Below are 25,162 nucleotides of genomic sequence, written 5' to 3'. Positions count from 1 at the left end.
ATGTTCCATGATCTCGATCAGTCCTCACGACTTGGATCACTACGCTCCCCTCCTGCGAAAGTGTGGGAGCTCCAAAAACTTGGAAGAAGGCAAGCGTGTCCACGCTGAAATCGCTACTGCCGGCCTCGACAAGAACGGCTTCCTGCGAAACCTCTTGATCGAAATGTATGGCAAGTGTGGAAGCCTCAAGGACGCCAAAGAAGTGTTCGATGGCACCGGGCCGAGACACAGGAACCTCTATACGTGGAACATGATCATCGCCGCTTACGTGAGGAGCCACCATCTTCAAGGTGCCAGGGAACTCTTTGATGCTGCCACCGAGAGATGTGAAGTGACCTGGAACACCATGATCGCGGCTTATACCCAGAGAGGGGATATGGACACGGCGAGAAGTATGTTCGATAAGATGCCGAGGAAAAACGCTGCTTCGTGGAATACCATGATCGCCGCGTATGCCCAAAAAGGCCATCTCCAGAAAGCTCGCGACTTGTTTGACGAGATGGGCGAGAGAAGCGTCGTGACTTGGAACTCCATGGTGACGGCTTATGCCCAACACGGGCATTTGCAAGAAGCGAAAGAGTTTTTCGACAAGATGCCCGTGAGGAATGTGGTGTCCTGGAACGCTCTCATCGCGGCCTACGTGAGAAACGAAGACTCGGCCGAGGCACTGAGGCTCTTCGGCGTCATGGACTTGGAAGGCGTCAGGGGCGACGCAGTGACGATCACGGGGGGCTTGGATGCGTGCGCCAACTTGGGAAGCTTGGCCAGAGGCCGAGAGATCCACTCCAGCATCGCCCAGCTCGGATTCACCGGCGAGCTCGCGGTGGAGAACTCGCTCGTCAACATGTACGGTAAGTGCCAGAGCCTGGCCGACGCGAGAGAGACTTTCGAGAGGATGAAGCGGCGGGACGTGGTGTCCTGGACGGTGATGCTCTCGTCGTGCTGCCGGAACCGCGAGTTCGACGAGGCGCTCCTCACCTTCCGGAGGATGATCCTGGAGGGCGAGAGGCCGGACGAAGTCGCGTTCATCAGCGCGCTCGAGGCCTGCGGCGACTTGGCCTCGGTTAGCGATGGAAGGATGGTCCACGCCGCCATCGCCGAGAGTGGCTCTGTGCTCTACCACTCCAAAGTCGAGAGCTCGCTCATCAGCATGTATGGGAAATGCGGCAGCCTGCGCGAGGCTCGCGCGGTGCTCGAGCGGCTCCACACGCAGGACGCGGTATCCTGGACTGCGATGATCGCGAGCTACGCGCAGCAGGGGCTCGGGAGGCAAGCTCTGGAGCTCTTCCACGCCATGGCGCTCGAAGGCGTGAGCCCGGACGAGGTGACGCTGGTGAGCGTGCTGTGCGCTTGCAACCACGCCGGGCGGGTTCACGGCGGCCGAGCTTACTTCCAGCTTGGCGTGGGAGACTTTGGAGTGGAAGCCCAGATGGAGCACTACGCTTGCATGGTGGACATGCTGGGACGATCCGGGAGGCTGGTGGCGGCGGAGGAGCTCATGGCGGCGATGCCATTCGAGCCGGATGTTTACTCGTGGATGCACTTGCTGAGCGCTTGCAAGACCCAAGTGGAGGGGATGGACGAACAGGGTCACAGAGCTGCCCGGCTTGTGGCGGAGCTAGAACCCGAGGATGGAACGCCGTATGTGATGCTCTCTAGCATGTACTCGCTGCGGTGATCTTCGATTCATATCGTCGACCTTGTATTGCTCGAGGTGAGAGATCCTATACTTTCAATCCTCTTGCTCGTGATCCTCTCACTCGCAGTGGTGATCTTCGATCGATCTTGTATTGCTCGAGGTGAGAGGTCCTATGTTTTCAATCCTCTTGCTCGACGTGATCCTCTTGCTCTAAGTGAGTGAGAGAGACTTTGGCGGTCTTTTGGACCTTGGCAGCTCGCTCTTCGGCCTTGGCCTCTTTCCTGGCCTTGAGAGCCAGGCTCTCGCCCTCGATGGCCTCGCGCAGCTCGGAGCTTGCAAGATCGCCGGGAGTCTTCCCTGCTTTGTTCTTGGCGGAGAGATTGCTCCCTCGCCTCACCAGGTAAGTTGCAAGATCCTTGTGGTTGCCCTGGACAGCACAGTGCAGTGGAGTGAGCCCCTTTCTGGAATGCGAATTGATGGAGGCTCCACCGCCCAAGAGCTCCTTCACGGCTTGGAGATGGCCCTTTTGACACGCGAAGTGGAGCGCCGACATATCATCCATCGCCGCGGCGTTGACAGGAGATTTCGCCTCGCAGAGGAGCTTCACGGCATTGGCGTGTCCCGCCCACGCTGCCAGATGCAATCTGGATGCCCATTCCTGGCTCGTCAAGAAACCAAAGCAAGAGATTGAAGAAACAAAGGATACGGTGTGCGGGAGTGGCGATCGCGCTTGTTCACAGCGTCCGGATCCGCCGCCAGCGCCAATCTAATCGCATCCAAGTCGCCCGCCCTGGCCGCGTCATGGAGACTCTGCTGCTGCTCCACCATAAGATATGAACCCTAATTTCACAGAACTAGGGTCCTTCCTTTAACTTTATACCTTTATCTTCTAACTAGGGCTCTACCTTTAACTAAACCTTCATTTTAGATCATGAATGTCGAGAGGATTCAAAAGAGCTGCCAGAGAAGCCATGGCCACAATCAAAGATTGCGTCTCCGTCGCAGCTCAAGAGAATGCACAGATCACTCGAGGCACTCTTCTCAAACTACACAGCCTGGAGAGGGCTCGGCTCGTCCACTCTCAGCTCCTCGAAAGCTTCCATCTCGACATCTTTGTCTTGAATTCCCTCGTCGATCTCTACGCAAAGTGTGGAAGCATGGAGGAATCCTCTCGTGTTTTTCACGGAATGGCGTGCCACAGCCTGGTGTCCTGGAACGCGTTGCTGCTTGGCTATGCCGAAAACGGCGACGAGCAACTTTGTCTAGAGATCTTTTCGTCCGTCTCCGAGCGTTTGGGTCTGGAGTCTTTGAACGGCAGAACCTTTGTGGCTGCTTTCAAGGCTTGTAGTGGCCTGGCAGTGAAAGAAACGGGCCAAGTGGTATCAAATGGAGAGCTTGCGAAGCTCGGGGCTCTTGCCAAAGGCATGGAACTCCACTCCAAGGCTGTTTCTCGCGGGCGCATAGACATTTTCGTGGCCAACAGCTTGATAGACATGTATGGGACCTGCGGTAGCACCTTGGACGCTGCCAAAGTTTTCGACAAAATGCCTGAAAGAGATGTAATCTCCTGGACTGCTCTAGTGTCTGCATTTGCCGTCAATGGGCAAGTTGAGATTGGGCTTCTTTTGCTCTCAAAGATGGTGGAAAGTGGCTGCAAACTCGACGTTGGCGCGCTTGTTACTGGGCTTAAAGCCTGCATGAGTCTAGCATCTAAAGAAGCTGGCGTAGACGTAAATGGGAAGCTCGTCAAGGTGGTGTCACTGGAGAAAGCCATGGATCTAGACTCCGAGGCATTGAAACAAGGATCCGAGGCGCACGTATTTGTGAGCAACACGCTGGTGGATTTGTACGCAAAGTGTGGGAGCCTACTGGATTCCCGTGGAGTCTTCGACAGGATGAAGCTCCACACTCCAATCTCGTGGACTTCGCTCCTCGCTGGATACGTCGAGAATGGAGAGTCGCAACTTTCTCTCGACTTGTTCTCGGAGTTCCTGCGTGACTTCCAGCCGGATGCCCAAGCCTTCACCGCGGCTCTCAAAGCCTGCGGCAACTTGGCCAACATCGAGAAACTAGCCTTCTTTCACGCGAGGATTTGTCGGTGCGGGCTAGAATCTGAGCCACTTCTCGCAAACTCTCTAGTAGACGTTTATGGAAGGTGTGGAAGCATCGCCTCCGCGCACCACCTTTTCGATTGCATGGCTATGACTGACTCGGCGACATGGAACGGACTGTTCGCGGGGCATAGCCGTCAAGGCAAGAGCAAAGCCGTGCTGGAGCTCTTCCACGCAATGCAAGAGCAGGGCCTCAAGGTGGACGAGATAAGCTTTACGTGCGTTCTCACGGCTTGCAGCCACCAGGGGCTTGTGGAGCTGGGAAAAAGATACTTCGATGCGATGCTCGATCGCGCAAAGCATGGAGCTTGCACCATTCGTGTGGAGCACTACGATTGCATGGTGGATTTGCTGGGGAGAGGCAACCAGCTCGAGGCGGCGGTGGAGCTGGCCAGATCGATGCCAATGGGGGCCAGCGCTGTGACTTGGACGAGTGTTCTTGCGGCGTCTCAAAAGTGGAGGAACCTGGCGGTGGCGAGGATTGCTTTCGAGGCTCTCGAGAGGCTCAATGCCAAGGACTCTGCGGCCTACATGCTCATGGCCAATGTTCTTAATAGCACAACGAAAGTGAAGTCCATACTCCATTGTACACGTAAAAGCTTCCAAGTTTCGATGTGAAAGACCTCCATCAGAGACTGCATCTTTCGCGGAGATGGCAAGCTTCGTGACATTGTCCCTCCACATTTGGCCTGCTTCTCCCATCATATCCTTCACTGCCTTTTCAACGATTGTGGCATATCTGGACTCGGTGGCAAGCGAAAGCCAATCTTCCAATGCTCCACAGGTCTTTCAACTCGTGGAAAGAGTTCATAAACACCCATGCGTCAGTCTGTATGATCTGGCTCCTGCTATACATGATAGAGAAGTCATCTAAGGGGTGGACTTCTTGAATTTGCAAAGTAAAATCCCGTCCAGCAATTGGAGGGAGGCCGGGTACGAAATCAATAATCCTCGAAGTGCCTAAAAAATTATTTAAAGAAAAAATCAACTCAGACTGGAATAAAAGAAAAGCATACCTTTTAGTGGCAGGAGTCCATTTTCCTTGAGCACAAGAAGACCATTCTGGATGCTAAGCCACAAAGCAGAAAATGTTGAAAGAGAGACCTTGCAAATCCCGAACGAGCGATGTCTTGAAGGACGTCGGTGAGTATGCAAGGCACTCTAGGCAGAGAATCATCTGCCATGATATCTCGAATAATCTCTGATCTTACCATTCCCTCTCATCCCGTAAGATATGTTCTTGATGATCGATAGCTTGATCGACTCTCTTTTTTCTTCTTTCCAGAGTGAAAAGCACAGGGATGTCTGGACGATTTCTGCCAATGCGCCACATCGTTCACTGCCAGTAGCCACAATCCATCTCACATCGAGCAAGGTATATGTAAACAGCTTCTTTTTTTCTGGACTCAGATGTAATATTTTTTCCATTGTGTCTTTTTTCTTTAGTGAGCATTCCTCTATTTCTCCAAAAAACTAAAAAGAATTGGACTTTTGGATCGATTTCCATGACAAGAAAGATATCAAAGTTTTGGGCTTGACCAAAACTTACTCGTGGAAAGAGTTTATAAACACCCCTGCGTCACTCTGTATGATCTGGTTCCTGCTATACCGGATACAGAAGTCAGGATCTATGGGGTGGACTTCTTGAACATGGAAAGAAAAATCCCGTCCAGTGAATGGAGGGAGCCCGGGTACGAAATCAGAGTCACCTTGCAAATCCTGAACTGGCGAGCGTGGAAACATATAATCCACGGTTCGTTCCAATCGGTCCATTGCTCCTGTCATTTGCATTTGAGGGCCAGGTTGGAGTGGACGAACTCGAGCAGTAAAGGTGTGGTTTTTGGACGGAAGATATGAGCTGCCTTGACTGGCTGGACGAGCAGCCATCCAAATCAGTCATCTACATCTCCTTTGGAAGCATGGCCAGTGCTTTTCCCGACCATATCAAGCAACTCTATTCAGGACTCGTGCAAAGTGATTATCCTTTCCTATGGGTGATATGACCAGAGCTTCGAAAACTTTTCGAAGATCCAAGTTATGACAAATGCAAATTTGTTTCCTGGGCTCTTCAACTCAAGGTAAGCTTCTTCTTTTACCTCTTTTTCTTGCTTAATATGTCGGTTCTCCCGCATCCTTCCATGGGTGCATTTCTCACTTGTTGTGGATGGAATTCTCTCTTGGAGACTATTGTTCGTGCTTGGATGGCCTTTCATGTACGAGCAGCCACTTAATTGTGCGCTTGCTGTGGAGCATTGGAAGATTGTGTTGAGGTATATGCTCTATATGACATGATTTTAGGTGGCAGTAGTGCCACTTCACTAATCCAGGTGTAGGCTAGACGTGTGTCTCTTGATCATGTATATATATCTATAATATTATATACAATTATCCTTTAAGTCATCCTTGTCCATCATAGCTTCCGCTCTTCTTCTCTTCATGGTATCAGAGCCTTGAGGTGTGTCCAGATGTGGCTGAGATTTGGCACTGCACTGCATTGAGCGCAAGATAACGGCACTAGTGAGCTGAGCAAGGCGTGAGGTGATGCTGAGTGTAGAGGCATGAGGCACCAAAGAGGCACAAGGGCTTGGATTGCTGAGGCACTGGTGGGCGTGATCGAGCAGAGACCAGCCTGGAGGCGCTGGCAGAGGCGCTGAGAGAGGCACCAAGCAGAGGTGAGCGCTGGACCCTGTAGGGTAGAGGCACGAGGCACTAAGGGCTGCAGGCAGAGGTGCGAGGGCTTGGTGTGAGAGAGTGACCTAAGGCGCTACTGAGCAGAGACTGCACTAGGGTGCTGAGCAAGGCACGAAGGTGCTGGCAGAGGCTCTAAGAGAGGGCTGGCCGAGCAGTGTCTGCATTACGGCACTAAGCAAGGCGCTAGGGTGTGCAAGGCAGAGGCACTAACATAGGTGCCGGGCACTTGACACTGGCTAGAGGTGAGTGATGGGTGTAGAAGCACAAAGGCTTGGATTGCTGGGGCACTGGTGGGTTGGACAGAGGAGTGTGTATGGAGCATTGGAGTGCTGTCCAGAGGCAAGCAAGTAGTGGCGATGCTGAGTGCTGAGCTGTGAAAGGGCTACAAAAGAGCACGAGCTCAATGCTGAAGTGTGAGGGCTTTCGATCTCGATGACATGAATCTGAGATCACTCTCCCTCTGCATCCAAGCATTCTATCATATCCATGACAGGAATCTGTCTCCCTCTCAAAAACCTATAGCTTTGCCTCTCTAGAACCCATGGCTCTCTACCTCCTAGATCGTCCCATGGCCATCTCTCAAGATCTCCCTCTTAGGAAACACTTATCTAAACACAACAAGCATGGACCACAGAATACCTCTGTCCTTGGTTGAAGCTCCCATCATCTCAGTCTCCTCAGCCAAAGTCCTAATGGCTCTCTCCCTCTGCTATGGAGCCCTCTCATAGCCCAGCACTCAGCATTGCCTCTGCTTACTTGCCTCTAGACAACACTCCAATGCTCCATACGTGCTCCTTTATCCAGCCCATTAGTGCCCTAGCAATCTAAATCCTCATGCCTCTTCAGTGCCTCGTGCCTCTATGCCTAGCACTCACCTTTGCTCTCTCAGTGCTTGTGCCAGCACCTTAGGACCATACTCAGCACCCTAACACCTTGCTCAGTGCTTCTGATCACAATCTCTGCTTGCCCAGCCCTCTTTCAACACCTCTGCCAATGCCTCTCTGCTTGTGCCTCACACCTCTCTTAGCACCTCTATCAGCACCTCAGGGCTGCTCTCTGACACTAGTGCCTCACTCAGTGCTCCAGTACCACATGGTGCCTCAAGCCAGCCCTCTCTCAGCGCCTGTACTAGTGCCTTCGGGCTGGTGTCTACTTGATCACGTCCTAGCGCTTTGCTCAACTTGCTAGTGTTGTTATCTTGGTGCTTAGTGCAGTGCAGTGCCAAATCTTGGCACCTCTCAGCCACGTCTAGTGGCTCATCGTCATCCTCATTGGCCTCCTCCTCGGGCAGCACCATTGTCCCAGGATCTGAAGCCCTCAAGGCTTCGATACCATGAAGAGAAGAAGAGTGGAAGCTATGATGGACAAGGATGACTCGAAGGATGATGATGAGCCACCAGACGTGGATGAGAGGTGCCAAGAGTTGGCATTGCAATGCACTAAGTGCCAAGATAATGGCACTAGTGAGCTGAGCAAGGCACTAGGACGTGATCAAGTAGACATTGGCCCGAAGGCACTAGTAGAGGCGTTGAGAGAGGGCTGGCTTGAGGCACCGAGTGGTACTGGAGTGCTGAGTGAGGTGCTAGTGTTAGAGAACGGCCTTGAGGCATTGACAGAGGCGTTGAGAGAGGTGTGAGGCACAAGCAGAGAGGTGCTAGTAGAGGTGCTGAGAGAGGGCTAGGCAAGTAGAGATTGCAATTAGAGGCATTGAGCAAGGTGCTAGGGTGTTGAGCATGGTCCTAAGGTGCTGGCACAAGCGCTGAGAGAGCAGAGGTGAGTGCTGGGCATAGAGGCACAAGGCACTAAAGAGGCATGAGGGCTTGGATTGCTAGGGCACTGGTGGGCTGGACAGAGGAGCACATATGGAGCATTAGACTGCTATCCAAAGGCAAGCAGGCAGAGGCAATGCTGAGTGTTGGGCTGTGAGAGGGCTCCATAGCAGAGGGAGAGAGTTGTTAGGACTCTGGCCGAGGAGGCTTGATCGAGGCTAAGACATTGGGAGCTTCAGCCAAGGATAGTGAGAGATCAGAGGTATTCCATGGTCCATCCTTGTTGTGTTTAGACAAGTGTTTTCTGTTTCCTGAGAGGGAGATCCTGAGAGGTGGCCATGGGACATCTAGGCCACAGGTTCTAGAAAGGTAGAGCTGTAAGTTTCTGAGAGGGAGACAGATTCCTATTGTGGATACAATAGAGTGCTTGGATGTAGAGGGAGAGTGATCTCAGATTCATGTCATCGAGATTGAGAGGGAGTGTTGAGGTATACACTCTCTATGACATGATCTTAGGTGGCAGTAGTACCACTTCACTGATCCAGGTGTAGGCTAGAGGCATGTCTCTTGATATTATATAGGACAATGGCATTGGCTGAGGAGGAGGCCAATGAGGATGATGATGAGCCACTGGATGTGGCTGAGAGGTGCCAAGATTTGGCACTGCACTGCACTGAGCACCAAGATAATGGCACTAGCAAGCTGAGCAAGGCCCTAGGGCGTGATCGAGTGGAGGCGCTGGCAGAGGTGTTGAGAGAGGGCTGGCTTAAGGCACTGAGTGGTACTGGAGCACTGAGTGAGGCGCTGGTGTGAGAAACTGGCTGAGCAAAGACTGTGCTAGGGTGCTGAGCAAGGCGCTAGGGCGTGCAGAGGTCCTGAGCAGAGCCTTGCTGGGCACTTGACATTGTAGAGGTGAGTGCCGGGAGGGACGAGGCACTGAGGGCTGCAAGTAGAGGCGCTGACAGAGTATCCTATGCTCTCTATGACATGATCCTAGGTGGCAGTAGTGCCACTTCACTGATCCAGGTGTAGGCTAGAGGCATGTCTCTTGATCATGTATATATATCTATGATATTATATAGGACTATCCTTCGAGTCGTCCTTGTCCATCATAGCTTCTGCTCTTCTTCTCTTCAGATTGGCTCTCGCTTGCCACAGAGTCTAGATGCCACGATCGTTTAAAAGGCAATGAAGAATACCATGGGAGAAGCAGGACAAATGTGGATAGATAATGTCGATCTCTGCTAAAGATCCAATATCTGGGACGAAATAAAACCAAATTTACTTAAACTAAAGTGATGATCACTGCATACCTCTTGGCTTTAAGCTACAGGCTTGCTGCTTGATGAACTTTGGTCTACAGAGGATCAATGGGTGGGTTGCTAATCTTCACTCACAGTCTAGAATGTTGTGGCAAGAGCTCCTTGCAAAGATGTTGTTTAAGCCTCTCAAACATGAGCCTTGATGAGGTACTGTCATCTCTTAGCATCCCTGTTATGCAGCAAGAGGTATCTTTCACACCAAGCATCCCTCAACGAGGATAGTAGAACACTTTGTATTTTTAGTTCTGATCGTTGCTCAAGAGATTAATGAAATCTCAAAAATCCTTTTTATATATGGAATTTTGTGTGTGGCAGGCGTGAGAGGTCCATTCACAGAAGACATTTGTTGTTCTTAAATAGTTAATAAAGTGTTATTAACCTTAAAAAATATAGGAATATAGCCTATGCATTTCAATGTATAACAATTTTCAGTACTCATTTAATCTTTTCTTGGTTCTTTATGGGGGCAATAAGTTAATCAGACTATCGGTGGCTGTTGGATCAAAAAGAGTTATAGCCAGGATTCTGAGAACATGTAACCACCAGAACAGTTCTGTCAAAGAGCACATGCTCACTCGTTGACAGCCAGTAACAGGTTTGTGCGCAGCTACCCCTGAATTTTAAATGTTCTTGTTAATAATGGTTCTAGATAGCTTCTAATCGCTAGAGGCGTGTAAGACTATCTTTTTTGGTTTTATGTGCATAACGTGTGTCCATCGCAGTCTAGCTATGGAGGAGATGAAGCAACGACCACACTTGCTAGCAGTTCCAGTCCCAGCTCAAGGCCACATAAATTCTATGCTTCAATTGTGTAAGAGGCTCGCATCCAGTGGATTTTTCATCACTTTCTTGGTCTCACACAAAAGGGAGAATTTTATAGCTACAGAGCAACGGGCTACAGGCCAGCACTTGCGATTTGTCTACTTACCCGATAATTTGCTTCCAGGAGTCATATCCGCCTCTACGGTTCTGCTCGAGTTTACTGCTATTCTGGAGAACAATCTCAAATTGGCGGTACCAGAAATTATTCAAGATGTCATGGCAGATCCTTCTCTGCCTCGAGTGTCTTGCATACTCACCGACGTAGTAATTACTAGCCTTCAAGACGTCGCTCGCCAGTTCGGGATTTGCAAGGTGACTCTTTCAACATTTTCTGCTTCATGGCTTAGCATCCAGAATGGTCTTCCTGTGCTCAAGGAAAATGGACTCCTGCCGCTAAACGGTATGTTTTTCTTTTATTCCAGTCTGAGTTGATTTTTTCTTTAAATTAATTTTTAGGCACTTCAAGGATCATTGATTTCGTACCCGGCCTCCCTCCAATTGCTGGACGGGATTTTACTTTGCAAATTCAAGAAGTCCACCCTTTAGATCCCGACTTCTCTATCCGGTATAGCAGGAACCAGATCATACAAAATGACTCATGGGTGTTTATAAACTCTTTTCACGAGTTAGAAACATCTCAGCTTGACCAGCTTGCTAGAGACAATCCACGGTTCGTTCCAATCGGTCCATTGCTCCCGTCATTTGCATTCGACGGCCAGGTTGGAGTGGACGAACTCGAGCAGGAGAGGTGTGGTTTTTGGACTGAAGATATGAGCTGCCTCGACTGGCTGGACGAGCAGCCATCCAAATCAGTCATCTACGTCTCCTTTGGAAGCGTAGCCAATGCTTCTCCCGACCATATCAAGCAACTCTATTCAGGACTCGTGCAAAGTGATTATCCTTTCCTTTGGGTGATACGATCAGACAATGATGAGCTTCGAAAACTTTTCGAAGATCCAAGTTATGACAAATGCAAGTTTGTTTCCTGGGCTCCTCAACTCAAGGTAAGCTTCGTCTTTTACCTCTTTTCTTGCATAATATGTCGTCCACACAGGTTCTCAAGCATCCTTCCGTGGGTGCGTTTCTCACTCATTGTGGATGGAATTCTCTTTTGGAGACGATCGTTGCTGGAGTCCCCGTGATTGGATGGCCTTTCTTGTATGAGCAGCCACTCAACTGTGCGCTCGCTGTGGAGCATTGGAAGATTGGCTCTCGCTTGCCACCGGGTCCAGATGCCACGCTCGTTGAAAAGGCAGTGAAGAATATCATGGGAGAAGCGGGCCAAATGTGGAGAGACAATGTCACGAAGCTTGCCATCTCCGCGAAAGATGCAGTCTCTGATGGAGGTCTTTCACATCGAAACTTGGAAGCTTTTAAGTGTAAAATGGCATAAAACTAAAGCAGTCAGTGAAACACCACAAACTAAGCATTTCTAATGAGGAGAAGAGCCCAGCAGCGATGAAACAAAGAAGGAAGAACAGCGGCCCAATGCTTGTCTATGTAAAAAACATATTCTAGGAATCAAGAGCATCCGCATATTCGAAGGAACCTCTCATTGTATTTGAATGAATTTCACGGAGAAGCTTGGCTAGGGTAGAATGGGAGCTTGCGCGTCGATTCCAGGGCTGGGCCGGCTTCGCGAGGTAAAGCCGATGAATTTCGCTTCTCCGGTCCAGGATCGCTGGAAATCTTTCGAATGTCGTGATCTTTGCCCCGTCTTTGCTGGCCACTGTAGAGCTTCTGCCGGCAGTTTAGTTTAAGTAAATCTGGTTTTATGAAACAATCTCCATTTTACACTTAAAAGCTTCCAAGTTTCGATGTGAAAGACCTCCATCAGAGACTGCATCTTTCGCGGAGATGGCAAGCTTCGTGACATTGTCTCTCCACATTTGGCCTGCTTCTCCCATCATATCCTTCACTGCCTTTTCAACGATTGTGGCATCTGGACTCGGTGGCAAGCGAAAGCCAATCTTCCAATGCTCCACAGCGAGCGCACAGTTAAGTGGCTGGTCGAACAAGAAAGGCCATCCAAGCACGGGGACTCCAGCAACGATCGTCTCCAAAAGAGAATTCCATCCACAATGAGTGAGAAACGCACCCACGGAAGGATGCCTGAGAACCTGTGTGGACGACATATTAAGCAAGAAAAAGAGGTAAAAGAAGAAGCTTACCTTGAGTTGAGGAGCCCAGGAAACAAACTTGCATTTGTCATAACTTGAATCATCGAAAAGTTTTCGAAGCTCATCGTTGTCTGGTCGTATCACCCAAAGGAAAGGATAATCACTTTGCACGAGTCCTGTATAGAGCTGCTTGATTTGGTCAGGAGAAGCACTGGCCAGGCTTCCAAAGGAGACGTAGATGACGGATTTGGATGGCTGCTCGTCCAGCCAGTCGAGGCAGCTCATATCTTCAGTCCAAAAACCACACCTCTCCTGCTCGAGTTCGTCCACTCCAACCTGGCCGTCGAATGCAAATGACGGGAGCAATGGACCGATTGGAACGAACCGTGGATTGTCTCTAGCAAGCTGGTCAAGCTGAGATGTTTCTAACTCGTGAAAAGAGTTTATAAACACCAATGCGTCTCTCTGTATGATCTGGTTCCTGGTATATCGGAGAGAGAAGTCGGGATCTACGGCGTGAACTTCCTGAAGATGCGAAGGAAAATCCCGTCCAGAAATTGGAGGGAGGCCGGGTACGAAATCTATGATCCTCGAAGTGCCTGAAAAAATATAATAAAAACTCAAGTGGAATAGATTAAAAAGTACCTTTTAGCGGCAGGAGTCCATTTTCCTCAAGCACAAGAAGACCATTCTCGATGCTAAGCCACGAAGCAGAAAATGTTGAAAGAGAGACCTTGCAAATCCCGAACTGGTGAGCGACGTCTTGAAGGCTAGTAATTGCTACGTCGGTGAGTATGCAAGACACTCTAGGCAGAGAATCATCTGTCATGATATCTCGAATAATCTCTGGCACCGCCAATTTGAGCTTCTTTTCCAAGATAGCAGCAAACTGGAGCGGAACCGTAGTGACGGAGAAGGCTTCTGGAATGAAAGCATCTGGTAAGTAGACAAATCTCAAATGCTGACCAGTAGCTTGTTGCTCAGTAGCTATAAAAGTCTCCCTTTTGTTTGAGATCAAGAAAGTGATGAAAAATCCATTGGATACGAGCGTCTTACACAGTTGAAGCATAGGATTGATGTTGCCCAGAGCTGGAAATGGAACTGCTAGCAAGTGTGGTCGCTGCTTCTTCTCCTCCATAGCTAGACTCCGATGTACACACGTTTTTGGTTGTTGCACGTCTAGAGGGATTTATTAGTGTCGCTAGCAGATAAATATAATTTTTAAAGAGAAAGAAGACAGTAGCTTACGATGTCATTGAGTCTTTAGCTTTTCATTCCGGGTAAACTCTTCCTGCGATTAGAAACGTAAGAAGGATATGTATCAGCGACATCTATAATACTACCTGAAGTTGCTTCAAAAGTGCGTAGTATTGACGTCGTTTTGCAACTGCAGCTCCGTGTTTTGTTTTCAGACTGTCATACGTGGTCTTCTTCTCGGAGCAGCGGTTCTCCATCTTTTGAAGCTTCTGCAATGTTGACGAGAGTTAGCAAGGATAACGAAAGAGTAAGCCACTGACCCGTTGTGCCCCTTTCGATATTTCTTGCATGGATTCAACAAATCTGGGACGACCCTCGCTTGTTGCCATCGCCTTCTCGTACTGCATTGAATAGAATCTCGTCTTTCATCACAATGAAATGATAATTGCGTTAAGGACCTGGTCATTTATCGAGTTCAGTAGAGATATTTCCTTCAGTGATAACTCATTCGCTTCAACAAGAGCATTGTAGGACGCATAATACTTCCGAGTCTCGCGTAGCTTGGCCTATTCACCAGAGAAGGAAAATAAACAAATTGTCGTGAATGTAAAAAGCTCACCTGAATGTTCACGTAGAGCTCCATAAAACATCGTTCGTATCTGTTACTAAGGAGTAAGTACATTCTCACACTTTTTCGAGGTGAAAAAAATTTACTGTATAAGTTCCAATTGTGTAGGAACATCATCCACGCGACGTTTAAGAACAACAACATCACGACTTAGTTTTGCGAGTTCCTGAAAAAATCTTTTCAGCAAGAGACGGTAAGGATCAGTGACTTACTTTCCTAAGACATGTCTTTTTCTCAAGGATATTCTCCCCGGCCGTTGAAAGTGACTCTTTCAGGCTGTTTAGTTGCCTCTCCATTCTGTTTCGATCGTCTCTAGACGCTTCCACAAACGCGACCTTCTCTCTTTCCAGAAGCTGAAAATAAACTCTTAGCAGTTGAGCATGGAGTGATATGAGTTTTAGAAACCGTCAACAACTTCAATGCTCCTATGACGTTGTCCAGTGTGTCTTGATCCTTCGAAACATCAGAAGACATCCGCAGCTTAGCTATTTCGGATAGAACGCTTTCCTTTGCTCTAGTCTGCAGTTGCAAAAAATCAAGCTTTGTTCAAGCGGAAACAAAACCACAAACCTGCTCGTCGATATGATCCCGCTTATCTAACAAAGAAGCTTTCTTGATGCCATGAACAAGAACCGAGAGCCTTTCTTTGCTTCGTTCGAGCTTGTTTCTCAATTCGTCAATCTACAAAGAGGCGAAATAAGAAAACTCAGACTCACAGGCAGGCCTACCTTTTGGTCATAAGGGTCATTGTGTACTTCGCCATCGAACTTGCTGTTAAGTGGAATTATGAGAGATCAAATGAAACAAGTAGATCTATACTTGCCTTTCAGAAGCTTCAATCAATTCCCATTGCTGTCGTTTCATCGGTTTTAGTCGGATGTAAAAGATGTTCACCATACCTTAGAGACTGCTTCAGATTGAGCACTAGACAGAGTTTATCTAAAACTTGTAAGAACAAAGCGTATAAGTAGGCTTACCTCTTCGACCCGTATTTAAGGACTGTGTACTCCGCGCGTATATTTCTGTCGAAGAACAACTGCAAATTCCTGAAAAAACAAGAAGCTTTATGGAAGAGTTGAGAAAACGAAGAATGTCAGACAAAACCTGGATTGTCGAGAAATGTGTTGCAAGTGTCCCGACTGAGGATCTTCAGCATGCGCTCGTATAGTGTCCTGTATATGAAAAGTAAGAGTGGTTTTCTAATTGTTGAGATCACTGAATGATACGTTATAGTCTTTGGATCGATGTTGTATCGGCAGCTCATAGTTCTTACTGAACTGGAAATGAGAGTATCTCCGGAGCTGTGCAAGAACTACGAGTTAAACAAAAGGAAAAGAGAAGAAAACCTTACCAGGTCTCCAATTTCATTGCGAGTGTCTAGAACTCGCTTGACAAGCCATTGAACGACTGGCAACACAGCCGGATAATCCAACCCCTGGATTTGATGCGCTTGAAGAGGATAGGGACACCCCATTCTCTGGAGAGCCGACTCGATCGCCTCTCCAATCTTTCTAAACCACAGACAAAGCGATAAAAAAACCCGTAGAAGTCAAGCCGGAGCTTACATTTTCTCTCCAAGAATGAGATCATCGCTGTAGTCTAGATGATCGTAGTCGACGTCCACATTGCTGGCGGCAATGCACCACGCCAGGCCTCCCGTAAGCTTGTCGAAGGGCGAGAGACTCGAAATCCGCGCCCGGAAGTAACCCCCAGCAACGAGAAGATCCTCAATGCGCTCCATCGGACTAGCCAACGAGCAAGAACCCTAAAACCCTCAAATTGGCTCAAGAACCCTAAATTGGGGTTGCGGAACCCTAGAAACAGGGGCAGGCGATGGATCCAGTGGAACATGCGGTGCGGCTGATCTACAAGGGGCTTCGGCCGCCTCGAATGCGCCTTAGATCGCTGGTCCCGGAGCTGCCATCGCCGATGACAGCCTTCTTCCTGGTGCTAGCATCATATTTTCTCGTAGTTTCTGGGATAATCTACGATGTGATTGTGGAGCCGCCAGGGATCGGCAGCCGCCAAGATCCAGTAACAGGTGCGATCCGTCCAGTGGTATTCTTGCCGGGGCGAGTGAATGGGCAGTACATTATCGAGGGTTTGTCGTCGGGATTTATGTTTGTTCTTGGTGGAATGGGGATTGTGGCGCTGGATCTGGCCACGCACAAGGGCTGGAGCAAGAATGTGAGGATGTCATTTGGGCTGGGTGGAATTGCGGCAGTGGTGATCGCCTATGCGATGAGCGTTCTCTTCATTCGCATTAAAATTCCAGCTTACCTCCACTAGAAAGGGGTAAGAGAGATGAGAGAATAAACTCTTTGACTACTCTCAAAAATTTTCTTTTGGTTTCTTGAGCTTCTTCTGGTAGCTAGCTTGTCTTTGACTTGGCACAACAATTACTTTTTTTCTTCGTCTGAGATCACGAGTCACGACTGCTAGAGACGACTTGTTTCTTTTGCTAGTACTTTAGGAGGTGGCGCTATTTCTCCCGATCTTGGCAGCAAATTTTCACGAATGGCTTCTGGATGGCGCCTTCTCGTCCAGAATGGAGCTTTGCAGGAGCATGATCCAGGGCAAGTCACGTCTTTTCTTCGCTCCCATCCCGAAGGTAAGCACGAATTCTTCCAAGCTATCCGGAGCTCTCGACTTTCAGGTGCTTTCACCGTGACCCGGACTGCTGATCGAGGAGCTCGTTTGCTCCTCTGGGAGAGGCATCTTGCTCGTCTCGCTCAGTCTCTTCGCCTCTTGAGAACCGGGACTTTTTCGCCATCGCCCAGCTCCCATTCTCTTCCCGAGCTTTTGAATCCGTCCTTACGTGCGGGACTGGGAGAAGCATTGAAGAGACGGAGTGAGAAAGAGGAGCTCGCTGTGACTGTTCATCTTCGTCATTCCGATGAGGTAATCACTTTTCATGGCGAAGCTCCACCTTTTCTATTCCCTGTTCGCAGAGATCTCTCGACGTTTCTGTCCATATCTCAAGCTTCGTCCCTGCAATCGTCGTGAACACGGCCAGCGTTGCTGTCATGGGGCCTAGCCGCCCGCTTCCTCTCGCCAAGTCTTCGCAATGGGTAAGGTAATGTAAACTTTTCTCTTTCGATCTTTCTTCCTACAAGCTTTTCTCACGAGTGATTTCTCCAGTGCTCGCCAAGTGCTGGAGCAATGCAAGCCTGAGAATGCCACCGAAGTGGTCCTCTCAAACGATGGCCAGCACTTGCTGGAGGGATCCATATCCAATTTCTTCGTTGTTTTAAGCTCGTAAGTTTTGTGCTTTTCTCGTTCTAAGCTCATCCTTTTCCTTTCCCCCAGTGATGGCAGAGTCACTGTCAAAACCGCTGCCCTGGAAAACGGAGTTCTACCTGGGACGATCCGGCAACTAGTCATTGAGTAAAATCGAAGCTTTCTCAAGCTTACGTTCTTCCAACTTCTCTTTCGGTGTTCCCGATAGGATTTGTCACGATACGAGCATACCAGTGAGCGAGACCAGCCCTTCTTGGGACGAGCGATCCTCGTGGAAAGAAGCCTTCGTGACCAGTAAGCGAGCAAACAACCACGCTTACAGATCCTATTTCCCTTTTCTCTCGCATTTCCAGATAGTTTGAGTTTGATCCAGCCTGTGAGGAGCATCAAGATGCCAGTTCCATGGAATGCCAACTTCGATCCAAAACAATGGAGCCAAAGCACTTGGCAACCATTGCATCTCATGGTTAGAGCGATTTCTAGTCTTTACCTCAGTTTTTTAATCGAGATCTCTTCTCGCAGACAAATGGTGACGTTACGCAAATGCTCCAGGTTGGTGTCGCAAGATGCTTAAAACTTTAATGCGGTTTTTCAACTTTTGGCAGAAAGAAATATTCGAGCGGGCTAAAAACTATGGTTATCTCACCAGCGATTTGCTCGGCACGGCTTCGATTGGAAAGAAGTTTATTTGAAAGATTCCCTTTGCTGACAAAATGGGGTCCCAGTCTCCTTATACGTCCTTAGATTTCGCAAAAATTTAGCTATGTACCATTGTCGAGCCTAGCTGAAATTCCAAAATCCCAGTTTGAGCAAACGACAGTGAGAATTTGCGTGGACTTACCAGCACTCACTGCATTGTCCAGTTTGGAAGGTTTGCAGTGGCCTCATTTACCATCTGTACTAATCTCACCTGGAGAGCAAAGCATTAGAAACAAGCTCAAACAAAGAAAACTTTCATGATCATTCATACCACTGTTTCTGGAACGCCTGGAGGTGGAAGCGTCAGATTCTGGGGCATGACCTTCTGAGTGTAGGAACGCTTGTCGAATCTCCACTCCCCGACTTTGCCGTAAGTCAATTCTCCCTAAAGAACCGTAGCCAGCACTGCGTGAGAAATATTTCACCACCAAGAAATCTGCCATATGATGCAATCAGCAGGCTGGTGTGCGCGCAGGAAACCACACCAAAGCACTACCTTCATTGTGTAGTCGCATCCGTAAGTGTAGTGGATCATGTACACCTCGCCTAGTTTGCCGTCCCACGGCGGCTGTGAACGCAGAGTCTACTAAGTTTCTTACAGAAAGATCGAGTGTACATACCTGAACCATGAAATTCTTATGCAGTATGTGCTGGATCCCATGCAAAGCCGAAGCAACAGCATAGCCATACCTGTAAAAGATGGAAAATTACAACACAGGTAGTGACAAATAACTCCCGCTCACATTTCTAGAACCCAGCCGAACGCTTTGTCTGCGGCCGGATCGTTTTTAAGTTGGAGCGATACATTCGCCCAAGTCGGCGCAACTCTTAGAAGATGTGACTGCAAGCGACGTAGCCAATGCTTAACGAGAGAAAAAAACAACAGGAGCTACCTTTTTGATGATCACGGGTGAGTTCCCAATTGGATCAATGTTAGTAATGGGTCCTCTATCTTCGGGGAAGTACCTCCGAAGCAACTTCTCGTGTGACTTGGGCGTGATGTAAAAGAATGGATACGCTGCAGGCATGTCGTCTATGGCAAGATTTGGAATTGGCCTGAGAATGACATGGTCCGGCTCGGCCATGAATATATACCTGACAACAAGAAAACAAGGAAAGGGAAAAAACCAGCCATGAGCATTGAATGAATTCTAAGACCAACAGCCGGTGGATTCCAAGAGAAAAGAACTTACTCCTCTTCGATGTTGGCCTTTTGCAACCATTGGACGAAAGCCCAGGGCCTGTTTAGAACAACGTATCCCTGGACGAAGAAAAAAGCTTTCAAGTCAACGATCGCTAGGAACTCCAATCCCAAAGAAGCCCGAGAGAGAGCTTTGTGATCGCATACCTTATCCATGCCCGGGGGGAGAGGGTCGACCACAAAGGTGGGAATTTCGTCCATGAGATTATCGGGCTTCCCGGAGTGGAGCACACGCGTAAACCCTCCCATCTCGGATCCAGCCTCGTCCTTGAACTTCTTGTACCAGTAGTACATGATCCGGCACTGCCAGCGATTGTAGAGCGCCGATGTGGCCGTGACCGCGGTGTGGAAGCGCCGCTCCCTGCGCCGCGCCTTGGCGAAATCCCGCGGCATTGAGACGAGAGCCGACGATGCGGCGCCGGCTGCCCGCGATCGGCCGAAATTTCGCACCGCGGAGCTCCGCGCCACGCTCAGGGACTGATAGGTGAGCACGGACGCGACGAGGAAGAGGCAGAGGAGGAGGAAGATCCTGGAGAGCGCCATGACCTTGCGCTATCCCGATGATCCTAAGCAGCGGCAGCGCCTATTTCTATCTAAGGCCATATTCGTCGCGGATTTAGCCCGGTCAGCATTCTTTCCGCGTCGATCTGACCCTAGCGAGCAAAATTCCTGGGTTGAATCGTCACGGCGGGGGCAAGCTCGCGAGGGACGAGCAGCTAGCGAGCACGCACTTACAAAGAGAGCGACAATACCTAGAAGGTAGGCCCTATGTGCGTCAGCCGTTGGATCCATCCGGGCATGTGACCATTTAGCCCGTGCCGCGTGGCACGAGAGTGGTCAGCTTTCATTGACCGGTCCACGGGGTCAAACCTCGCACAAATCACCCGATAAACTTCTTTTCTTGCGTGTTTTCTTTCGCCATCTTCTTCTGGGAGTTGAAGCTATCGCCTTCTTCTCGCACGCGCTGCATGGGGTTCCTTGGATTGATCATGTCAATTCTTTGTGTCTTGTTGGATGCACCAACAATCCCAGGTTTGTCATGTATTGATCGATTTGAGAGACCTGGAATCACCAGTTCGATTGGCACATTGATAGATCGACTGGTCTCTCCAGCAGCAATTCTCGCGCAAATTTGCCCAGATCGATCGCGGCATTTCGCGGGTCAAACGATCCAGCTCCTCAATCTCAAGCAGAGGAAAATGCTAATTCCCAGCGATTGCCGCCTCTACTGCCATCCAGGGAGCATCTCCTACTACGGGAGCCCGTGCGTGCAATGCCGCGCAGCGTTGATCCCCAAGATCCCAACCGAAGACGAGCTCGAAAACAATATAAGAAAGGAAGTTAACTAAGAACCCTAAAAACAGGGTGATGTGAAGAGCCCTAAAATCAGATCACACTAGGGCGCGCGCGCGCGAGAGGGAGGAGAAAATGGAGCCGCTCTGGAAGCTCCAATACCTGCTGGAGCCGTCCTCTCTGGCGCTGATCTCGACGGCCGCAGCGGTAGTCTTCGCCTCGGCGCACAGAGCCCTCGGCCATGAGATCGCGCTCGGCGGTGGCAGCAGCAGCAAGGAGATGATCATCGGCGCGTCGTCGGTAACCCTAGATAGCTCCCAGGCGCTCATGATCCCCCTCGCCAGCTCCTGCAGCCTCCTCCTCATGTTCTACCTCTTCTCCTCCGTCTCGCAGATCATTACCCTCCTCACCACCGCCATGGCCGCGGCATCGCTCGCGTTTTGCATCGCGCCCTACGCCGCCCGGCTGGGCTCTCCCAGAATCCAAGCCCCGCTCGTGGCGGCCGCGACCGCGACCGCGATCGCGCTGTGGCTGGTCTCGGGGCATTGGCTGCTCAACAATCTCCTGGGGATTTCCATCTGCGTGGCGTTCGTGTGCCACATCCGCCTCCCAAACGTGAGAGTTTGCGCGCTCCTCCTGGCGTGCCTGTTCGTGTATGACGTGTTTTGGGTGTTTTGGTCTGAGAGGTTCTTTGGCGCCAATGTGATGGTGTCCGTGGCGACGCAGCAGGCTTCCAATCCAGTGCGCACCGTCGCGGACAAGCTCAATCTGCCGGGCCTGGGATCCATCACCAAGCAGCTCGATATGCCCGTCAAGCTTGTGTTTCCTAGGCATTTGATCGGTGGCGCCGCCGGGAACGCTGTCGGCGATTATCTCATGCTCGGCCTTGGAGATATGGTCCGTTCTCTCTCTCTCTCTCTCTAGTTTTCTAGGAAGGTGGCGCTCCTCTCATATCCCGGGTGCCATTGGATCTCTCTCTCTCTCTCTCTCTCTCTCTCTCAACTCTTGGATTCTGACTCTGGATCTTTTCTGATGCTCTTCGTTCCTCTAAGATCGCTAGACTTGTTTTCTTTTGTTTATTTCTTTTGTTTAGTCTACTCACAAGAGATCTGTGCTTTCAGGCAATTCCAGGCATGTTGGTGGCACTGGTGGTGTGCTTTGATCACCGCAAGAGCACCAAAGCCCGGGGCTCGGAGTTACCGTCGCCCAAAAACCAGCACAAGTACACATGGTACGCTCAGTGCGGTTATACCATCGGTTTGATCTGTGCCTTAGCAGCAGGTTTGCTAACTCACTCGGCACAACCAGCGCTTCTCTACCTGGTAAGTAAGATCTCTTTTCAACGCCATCCTTGCGCTGTGGTGATCTTTTTTCTTTTCCATCCTTGGGAAGGTACCGTCGACTTTAGGACCCGTGATGCTCTGCGCCTGGATGAGAGGCGACTTTAACGAGCTCTGGAATGGATCCAGCAGGCTGAGCGACAAATCACAGCTGGACGTGGTCTGATCGATCTGGAAACGAGGAGCGACAATTCTTTCCCAGGATTATAACAAGAGGAAGTTTCAATGATCTCGTCGGATAAGCTTAGACTACCAACTTGCAAGCAACACTTAACAACACACAAAGCAAAACCAGGATCATCATGACCGAAAACGTATGAATGACGAGACTTAAGAAACTGTGCTTTCAGTCAGGACTCAGCGAAACTCGTTGAGTTTGGCTTGGCGATAATGACGCGCTCGAGATTCCTGGGCTTTCCCGAGCGACAAGAAAAATCTAGTCATGCATGAGTGAGGATCGAAGGAGTGACTGACGGAAGTGACTTACTGACCGAAGAGAATGATGCAAGATATGTTGGACGTCGAAATTGCAACCAATGTTGACACGAGAGAGGATGTGACACGAAAGTCTTGGGTCTGTTCTTTCCTGTACATTCTTAGGTTACAGCTTTCCTGAAACTATGAACCAACACAAGATTAGATCAATCAATCCTAGCTAGGAAAAAGAAACGAACAAACCACACTCGCTCGCTCGCTCTCTCGATCCAGATCACGTCCAGATCCAGGCCTCAAACTTCAACCTCTGGAACAAAAAGAGTCGAAGCAAAAGTTAAAGCCTGCGATGATCTGAATCTGTCCTCAAACAAATCCTTTCTTTTATCTTTTGCCTTGGTGTTGTTGGAAACGAGTGAGTGAGCTGTTTTCTTCTTCTTCTTCAGTGATGTTCTATCAGTTCCACGGCCGTTTGGAAAAGTAGAACAGAAACTTTGCCAATAGAAAAGTAGAGGAAGCCACCGACCGAGTGTGTCACATAAGATCCAAAGCTCGTCCCCACAATGCAGTGCCATGCTGGCCCGTATGCCTTGTCAAATTCCTACCAAGAAAACAAAAGCAAAAGCATAAGTTTGACTGGGAAGCGATGAGCGAAGACTCGAGAAAAAAGAAAGATCTGACCAGAAACATTAAACAACCGAGGAAAAAGGAATCGCATGAACACGCACACGCCGATAGAGAGAGAGAGAGAGAGAGCCCAGTAATTAAACACGACTGATGATCGCAAGACTGAGAATCTGGAGAGAAATAAACAATGGAGCGAGAATACCAAAGTGCAATCGAAAGCAGCCAAAAACTCTGGAACACAAAAGAAAAGAAGGGAAAAGAAAACGTCAAAGAATCGCACAAGAAGGCGATCGTTTGAATGAAGAACAATGCCAGAGAGCACAACAGAGAGCGAGGAAAAAAAAATGCAGTCGACATGATGCAAACAACTCTTAAGAACTAATCCACGCACTGACTCGAGAATGGGAAGAACACACGAAGAACATAAAGAAAAAGAGCATACCTTCTTGAGCGTCCAAGCCACTCTCTTACAATGCAGCTTGTCCATGGCGTCCAGCACCTGGTTCGCGCAGTAGAAGGCGTGCTCTTGCATCGTCACGCCCATATCCGCGGCTTTCAACCTTACCAGTTTGCTCAAGCTGGAAGAGCTCGACATCGCGGAAGAACACGACGCCGATCGCAAGAGCATTGGAGCCACTGGAGGTGGCGCTGGAGGAGCAGTAGGGGGGATGTGGTGGTGCGCTCTCCTCGCATATCCACCATTTCCATTTCTTCCCATGATCATCCTCACCACGCTGCTGCCACTGGTGCTCTCCTCGGCGTCGGAGCTCCGCCCCGAGCAAGACATCACCATCGTCCCGCTCGACAATGCCTTGATCTTCTCCTCGGCGCCGGCGTTCTCTAGGCTGCTGCTACTGGAGGACACTGATTTTTGGCGGACGAGGGAGTGAATCTGCTGGCTTCTAGCGCCGCCATAGCCCGATAGCAAGCTCCTCCTCGGAATATCGAGCGAGGATCTGGGCAAAATATCCCCACCCTCGGCCGATGCCCTGAGCGATGCATTCTCCGACGAGGAAGAAGAGGAAGAGGTGGAGGAGCAAGAGACGAGATTCCTTGCCCGGAGGAGCTTCATGGCCAGCTGCTTCTCATCCACGACCATCTTCTTGGGGACCTTGCGGGGAAGAACGAGCGGTGATCCATGGCTGGAGCTGTCGAAATCCGCCGCATTGCGCAGGAGGAGCTGCCTGGAGGAGGAGGAAGAGGGATAAACCCTTCTCGAGTTGAGAAGATTGACTGGCGCTTGCTGCTGCTGCTGGGAATGCTGCTGGCGATGATGATCTTCCAAGAACTGGTACTGCCGCTGCTGCTGGAGGAGGAGCAGCTGCTTCTTGGTGAAGAGCCGCGGGGAGTAGGGCTCTTGATCCTTGAGATCCTTGGCCAGGCTCCGCCGCGCGCCTCTGCTCGCCGCCGCCGTGGCCGTGGCGCTCGATCCTCCCCCCGCCACTGCCGATTTCTTCGATTCTACACAATAATCTCCATCCACCGATCCCATTCGCGCTCGAAATGCCGAAGATGCGCAGGGTCGATCGGTCCAAACCCTACTCTACCTAGAAAACTAATTCCCCACCAGGCATAGCTATGCACAGGGCCCGTGACCGCCAGAAACGCCGTATCGTAGACCGTAAACGATCCTGTATTATACGAACGCCCCATGCTTAGGATCCAAAATCAAAATCAGTCGCTTTCTAGCTGCACCGCAACTATATTGTTCTTCAAACAACTAATCAAATATGATTGCTTAAGACTAATCCTTGGAAATTTGAAAGTCATGTAGAGCCATACCTGTGGGAACTGCTGCCATGGCAGATTTGTCAGTCCCATTCTTAAGAAAGAAATCTACATTTACCCAGGCCGACTTAAGAGAAACTGAAACTATTTTTACCATGTTAACCAGAGCAAACTAAACGTCGGTACCCGCCGGTACACGTCCGCCAATAACTCAAAACCAGGAATACTAAGATGAATAGTGCCACGAGATATAACTCATGCGGTACACTACATACTGGACTGACCATGGGATAGATACCTCCA

The 25,162-nt window shown here is 49.7% G+C and overlaps 10 protein-coding genes across 16 annotated transcripts; 6 read left to right on the top strand and 4 right to left on the bottom strand.

Moving 5' to 3' along the window:
• The first annotated feature begins 7 nt into the window (after positions 1 to 7).
• LOC9639498 (pentatricopeptide repeat-containing protein At4g02750) lies at positions 8 to 1,678 on the top strand. Its single transcript, XM_002991397.2, has one exon. The coding sequence runs from the start codon at positions 8 to 10 to the stop codon at positions 1,676 to 1,678; it is 1,671 nt and encodes a 556-aa protein (XP_002991443.2).
• LOC9639497 (tankyrase) lies at positions 1,676 to 2,561 on the bottom strand. The gene is made up of 2 exons (XM_002991336.2): positions 2,346 to 2,561; positions 1,676 to 2,283 (listed from the first exon to the last, which is right to left on the bottom strand). The coding sequence occupies exons 1-2, from the start codon at positions 2,465 to 2,467 to the stop codon at positions 1,818 to 1,820; spliced, it is 588 nt and encodes a 195-aa protein (XP_002991382.2). The 5' UTR covers positions 2,468 to 2,561; the 3' UTR covers positions 1,676 to 1,817.
• On the top strand, positions 2,557 to 12,364 carry LOC112342802 (pentatricopeptide repeat-containing protein At4g39530-like). Its single transcript, XM_024665198.1, has 2 exons — positions 2,557 to 4,534; positions 12,342 to 12,364. Exon 1 carries the CDS (start codon positions 2,575 to 2,577, stop codon positions 4,366 to 4,368), a length of 1,794 nt encoding a protein of 597 aa, XP_024520966.1. The 5' UTR covers positions 2,557 to 2,574; the 3' UTR covers positions 4,369 to 4,534; positions 12,342 to 12,364.
• LOC9639496 (linamarin synthase 1) lies at positions 10,207 to 12,167 on the top strand. 2 transcript variants are annotated; one of them, XM_024665203.1, is made up of 4 exons: positions 10,207 to 10,754; positions 10,811 to 11,358; positions 11,409 to 11,726; positions 12,110 to 12,167. In XM_024665203.1, exons 1-4 carry the CDS (start codon positions 10,229 to 10,231, stop codon positions 12,116 to 12,118), a joined length of 1,401 nt encoding a protein of 466 aa, XP_024520971.1. In that variant the 5' UTR covers positions 10,207 to 10,228; the 3' UTR covers positions 12,119 to 12,167. The 2 variants fall into 2 exon arrangements, with proteins under 2 accessions (XP_024520971.1, XP_024520970.1); XM_024665202.1 differs by lacking the exon at positions 12,110 to 12,167 and having other exon boundaries at positions 11,409 to 11,822.
• Positions 12,096 to 16,052, bottom strand: LOC9639555 (linamarin synthase 1). Of its 3 annotated transcripts, XM_024665199.1 has the most exons (18): positions 15,865 to 16,052; positions 15,651 to 15,810; positions 15,526 to 15,600; positions 15,404 to 15,471; positions 15,277 to 15,345; positions 15,199 to 15,223; positions 15,123 to 15,151; positions 15,028 to 15,070; positions 14,870 to 14,980; positions 14,705 to 14,818; positions 14,512 to 14,652; positions 14,386 to 14,465; positions 14,291 to 14,330; positions 14,130 to 14,237; positions 13,992 to 14,072; positions 13,818 to 13,940; positions 13,723 to 13,765; positions 13,538 to 13,653 (listed from the first exon to the last, which is right to left on the bottom strand). In XM_024665199.1, the coding sequence occupies exons 1-17, from the start codon at positions 16,038 to 16,040 to the stop codon at positions 13,727 to 13,729; spliced, it is 1,482 nt and encodes a 493-aa protein (XP_024520967.1). In that variant the 5' UTR covers positions 16,041 to 16,052; the 3' UTR covers positions 13,538 to 13,653; positions 13,723 to 13,726. The 3 variants fall into 3 exon arrangements, with proteins under 3 accessions (XP_024520968.1, XP_024520969.1, XP_024520967.1); XM_024665200.1 differs by lacking the exons at positions 13,992 to 14,072; positions 14,130 to 14,237; positions 14,291 to 14,330; ... (10 more) ...; positions 15,651 to 15,810; positions 15,865 to 16,052 and adding exons at positions 12,096 to 12,474; positions 12,526 to 13,073 and having other exon boundaries at positions 13,120 to 13,653; positions 13,818 to 13,886; XM_024665201.1 differs by lacking the exons at positions 13,992 to 14,072; positions 14,130 to 14,237; positions 14,291 to 14,330; ... (10 more) ...; positions 15,651 to 15,810; positions 15,865 to 16,052 and adding exons at positions 12,096 to 12,474; positions 12,526 to 13,055 and having other exon boundaries at positions 13,120 to 13,653; positions 13,818 to 13,886.
• Positions 16,053 to 16,091: 39 nt separating this feature from the next.
• On the top strand, positions 16,092 to 16,659 carry LOC9639554 (putative oligosaccharyltransferase complex subunit CG9662). Its single transcript, XM_002991394.2, has one exon. It carries the CDS (start codon positions 16,133 to 16,135, stop codon positions 16,586 to 16,588), a length of 456 nt encoding a protein of 151 aa, XP_002991440.2. The 5' UTR covers positions 16,092 to 16,132; the 3' UTR covers positions 16,589 to 16,659.
• Positions 16,660 to 16,786: 127 nt separating this feature from the next.
• Positions 16,787 to 18,353, top strand: LOC9639494. Of its 2 annotated transcripts, XM_002991393.2 has the most exons (9): positions 16,787 to 16,910; positions 16,956 to 17,200; positions 17,251 to 17,375; positions 17,441 to 17,557; positions 17,609 to 17,686; positions 17,748 to 17,833; positions 17,893 to 18,005; positions 18,062 to 18,091; positions 18,145 to 18,353. In XM_002991393.2, exons 1-9 carry the CDS (start codon positions 16,817 to 16,819, stop codon positions 18,229 to 18,231), a joined length of 975 nt encoding a protein of 324 aa, XP_002991439.2. In that variant the 5' UTR covers positions 16,787 to 16,816; the 3' UTR covers positions 18,232 to 18,353. The 2 variants fall into 2 exon arrangements, with proteins under 2 accessions (XP_002991439.2, XP_024520974.1); XM_024665206.1 differs by having other exon boundaries at positions 16,787 to 17,200.
• Positions 18,097 to 20,203, bottom strand: LOC9639553 (hydroxyproline O-arabinosyltransferase 1). 2 transcript variants are annotated; one of them, XM_002991332.2, is made up of 9 exons: positions 19,587 to 20,203; positions 19,432 to 19,499; positions 19,132 to 19,333; positions 18,982 to 19,079; positions 18,859 to 18,928; positions 18,735 to 18,806; positions 18,510 to 18,623; positions 18,381 to 18,449; positions 18,097 to 18,323 (listed from the first exon to the last, which is right to left on the bottom strand). In XM_002991332.2, the coding sequence occupies exons 1-8, from the start codon at positions 19,980 to 19,982 to the stop codon at positions 18,387 to 18,389; spliced, it is 1,083 nt and encodes a 360-aa protein (XP_002991378.2). In that variant the 5' UTR covers positions 19,983 to 20,203; the 3' UTR covers positions 18,097 to 18,323; positions 18,381 to 18,386. The 2 variants fall into 2 exon arrangements, with proteins under 2 accessions (XP_002991378.2, XP_024520973.1); XM_024665205.1 differs by lacking the exons at positions 18,097 to 18,323; positions 18,381 to 18,449 and having other exon boundaries at positions 18,516 to 18,674.
• Positions 20,204 to 20,821: 618 nt separating this feature from the next.
• Positions 20,822 to 22,481, top strand: LOC9639493 (signal peptide peptidase-like 1). The gene is made up of 3 exons (XM_002991392.2): positions 20,822 to 21,629; positions 21,854 to 22,054; positions 22,125 to 22,481. Exons 1-3 carry the CDS (start codon positions 20,868 to 20,870, stop codon positions 22,236 to 22,238), a joined length of 1,077 nt encoding a protein of 358 aa, XP_002991438.1. The 5' UTR covers positions 20,822 to 20,867; the 3' UTR covers positions 22,239 to 22,481.
• Positions 22,482 to 22,629: 148 nt separating this feature from the next.
• Positions 22,630 to 24,699, bottom strand: LOC9639492. 2 transcript variants are annotated; one of them, XR_002991085.1, is made up of 3 exons: positions 23,574 to 24,699; positions 22,751 to 23,105; positions 22,630 to 22,690 (listed from the first exon to the last, which is right to left on the bottom strand). XR_002991085.1 is itself a non-coding variant. In XM_002991331.2 (2 exons), exons 1-2 carry the CDS (start codon positions 24,621 to 24,623, stop codon positions 22,947 to 22,949), a joined length of 1,209 nt encoding a protein of 402 aa, XP_002991377.2. In that variant the 5' UTR covers positions 24,624 to 24,699; the 3' UTR covers positions 22,630 to 22,946. The 2 variants fall into 2 exon arrangements, 1 of the variants encoding a protein (XP_002991377.2); XM_002991331.2 differs by having other exon boundaries at positions 22,630 to 23,105.
• Positions 24,700 to 25,162: the final 463 nt, after the last annotated feature.

This window comes from Selaginella moellendorffii, unplaced genomic scaffold (genome assembly GCF_000143415.4).
Source record: "Selaginella moellendorffii unplaced genomic scaffold, v1.0 SELMOscaffold_119, whole genome shotgun sequence".
NCBI classification, from domain to species: domain Eukaryota; kingdom Viridiplantae; phylum Streptophyta; class Lycopodiopsida; order Selaginellales; family Selaginellaceae; genus Selaginella; species Selaginella moellendorffii.
This window is presented reverse-complemented; position numbering and strand designations above follow the sequence as displayed.

Excerpts from the sequence above, each read along its gene's own strand:
- LOC9639498 (XM_002991397.2), top strand. The coding sequence starts at position 8 with ATGATCTCGATCAGTCCTCACGACTTGGATCACTACGCTCCCCTCCTG.
- LOC9639497 (XM_002991336.2), bottom strand. The coding sequence starts at position 2,467 with ATGGTGGAGCAGCAGCAGAGTCTCCATGACGCGGCCAGGGCGGGCGAC. Across the intron at positions 2,284-2,345 it reads GATCGCCACTCCCGCACACC|ATTGCATCTGGCAGCGTGGG; the intron begins GTATCCTTTGTT and ends ATGGGCATCCAG.
- LOC112342802 (XM_024665198.1), top strand. The coding sequence starts at position 2,575 with ATGTCGAGAGGATTCAAAAGAGCTGCCAGAGAAGCCATGGCCACAATC.
- LOC9639496 (XM_024665202.1), top strand. The coding sequence starts at position 10,229 with ATGTGCATAACGTGTGTCCATCGCAGTCTAGCTATGGAGGAGATGAAG. Across the intron at positions 10,755-10,810 it reads TGGACTCCTGCCGCTAAACG|GCACTTCAAGGATCATTGAT; the intron begins GTATGTTTTTCT and ends ATTAATTTTTAG. Across the intron at positions 11,359-11,408 it reads CCTGGGCTCCTCAACTCAAG|GTTCTCAAGCATCCTTCCGT; the intron begins GTAAGCTTCGTC and ends TCGTCCACACAG.
- LOC9639555 (XM_024665199.1), bottom strand. The coding sequence starts at position 16,040 with ATGGAGCGCATTGAGGATCTTCTCGTTGCTGGGGGTTACTTCCGGGCG. Across the intron at positions 15,811-15,864 it reads CTCATTCTTGGAGAGAAAAT|AAAGATTGGAGAGGCGATCG; the intron begins GTAAGCTCCGGC and ends TCTGTGGTTTAG. Across the intron at positions 14,466-14,511 it reads AAAAGACATGTCTTAGGAAA|GAACTCGCAAAACTAAGTCG; the intron begins GTAAGTCACTGA and ends AGATTTTTTCAG.
- LOC9639554 (XM_002991394.2), top strand. The coding sequence starts at position 16,133 with ATGGATCCAGTGGAACATGCGGTGCGGCTGATCTACAAGGGGCTTCGG.
- LOC9639494 (XM_024665206.1), top strand. The coding sequence starts at position 16,817 with ATGGCTTCTGGATGGCGCCTTCTCGTCCAGAATGGAGCTTTGCAGGAG. Across the intron at positions 17,834-17,892 it reads GAAAGAAGCCTTCGTGACCA|ATAGTTTGAGTTTGATCCAG; the intron begins GTAAGCGAGCAA and ends TCGCATTTCCAG. Across the intron at positions 18,092-18,144 it reads ACGTTACGCAAATGCTCCAG|AAAGAAATATTCGAGCGGGC; the intron begins GTTGGTGTCGCA and ends AACTTTTGGCAG.
- LOC9639553 (XM_002991332.2), bottom strand. The coding sequence starts at position 19,982 with ATGGCGCTCTCCAGGATCTTCCTCCTCCTCTGCCTCTTCCTCGTCGCG. Across the intron at positions 19,080-19,131 it reads CACCCGTGATCATCAAAAAG|TCACATCTTCTAAGAGTTGC; the intron begins GTAGCTCCTGTT and ends CGTCGCTTGCAG. Across the intron at positions 18,624-18,734 it reads GATGCGACTACACAATGAAG|GGAGAATTGACTTACGGCAA; the intron begins GTAGTGCTTTGG and ends ACGGTTCTTTAG.
- LOC9639493 (XM_002991392.2), top strand. The coding sequence starts at position 20,868 with ATGGAGCCGCTCTGGAAGCTCCAATACCTGCTGGAGCCGTCCTCTCTG. Across the intron at positions 21,630-21,853 it reads TGCTCGGCCTTGGAGATATG|GCAATTCCAGGCATGTTGGT; the intron begins GTCCGTTCTCTC and ends CTGTGCTTTCAG. Across the intron at positions 22,055-22,124 it reads AACCAGCGCTTCTCTACCTG|GTACCGTCGACTTTAGGACC; the intron begins GTAAGTAAGATC and ends ATCCTTGGGAAG.
- LOC9639492 (XM_002991331.2), bottom strand. The coding sequence starts at position 24,623 with ATGGGATCGGTGGATGGAGATTATTGTGTAGAATCGAAGAAATCGGCA. Across the intron at positions 23,106-23,573 it reads TGGCTTGGACGCTCAAGAAG|GAATTTGACAAGGCATACGG; the intron begins GTATGCTCTTTT and ends TTTTCTTGGTAG.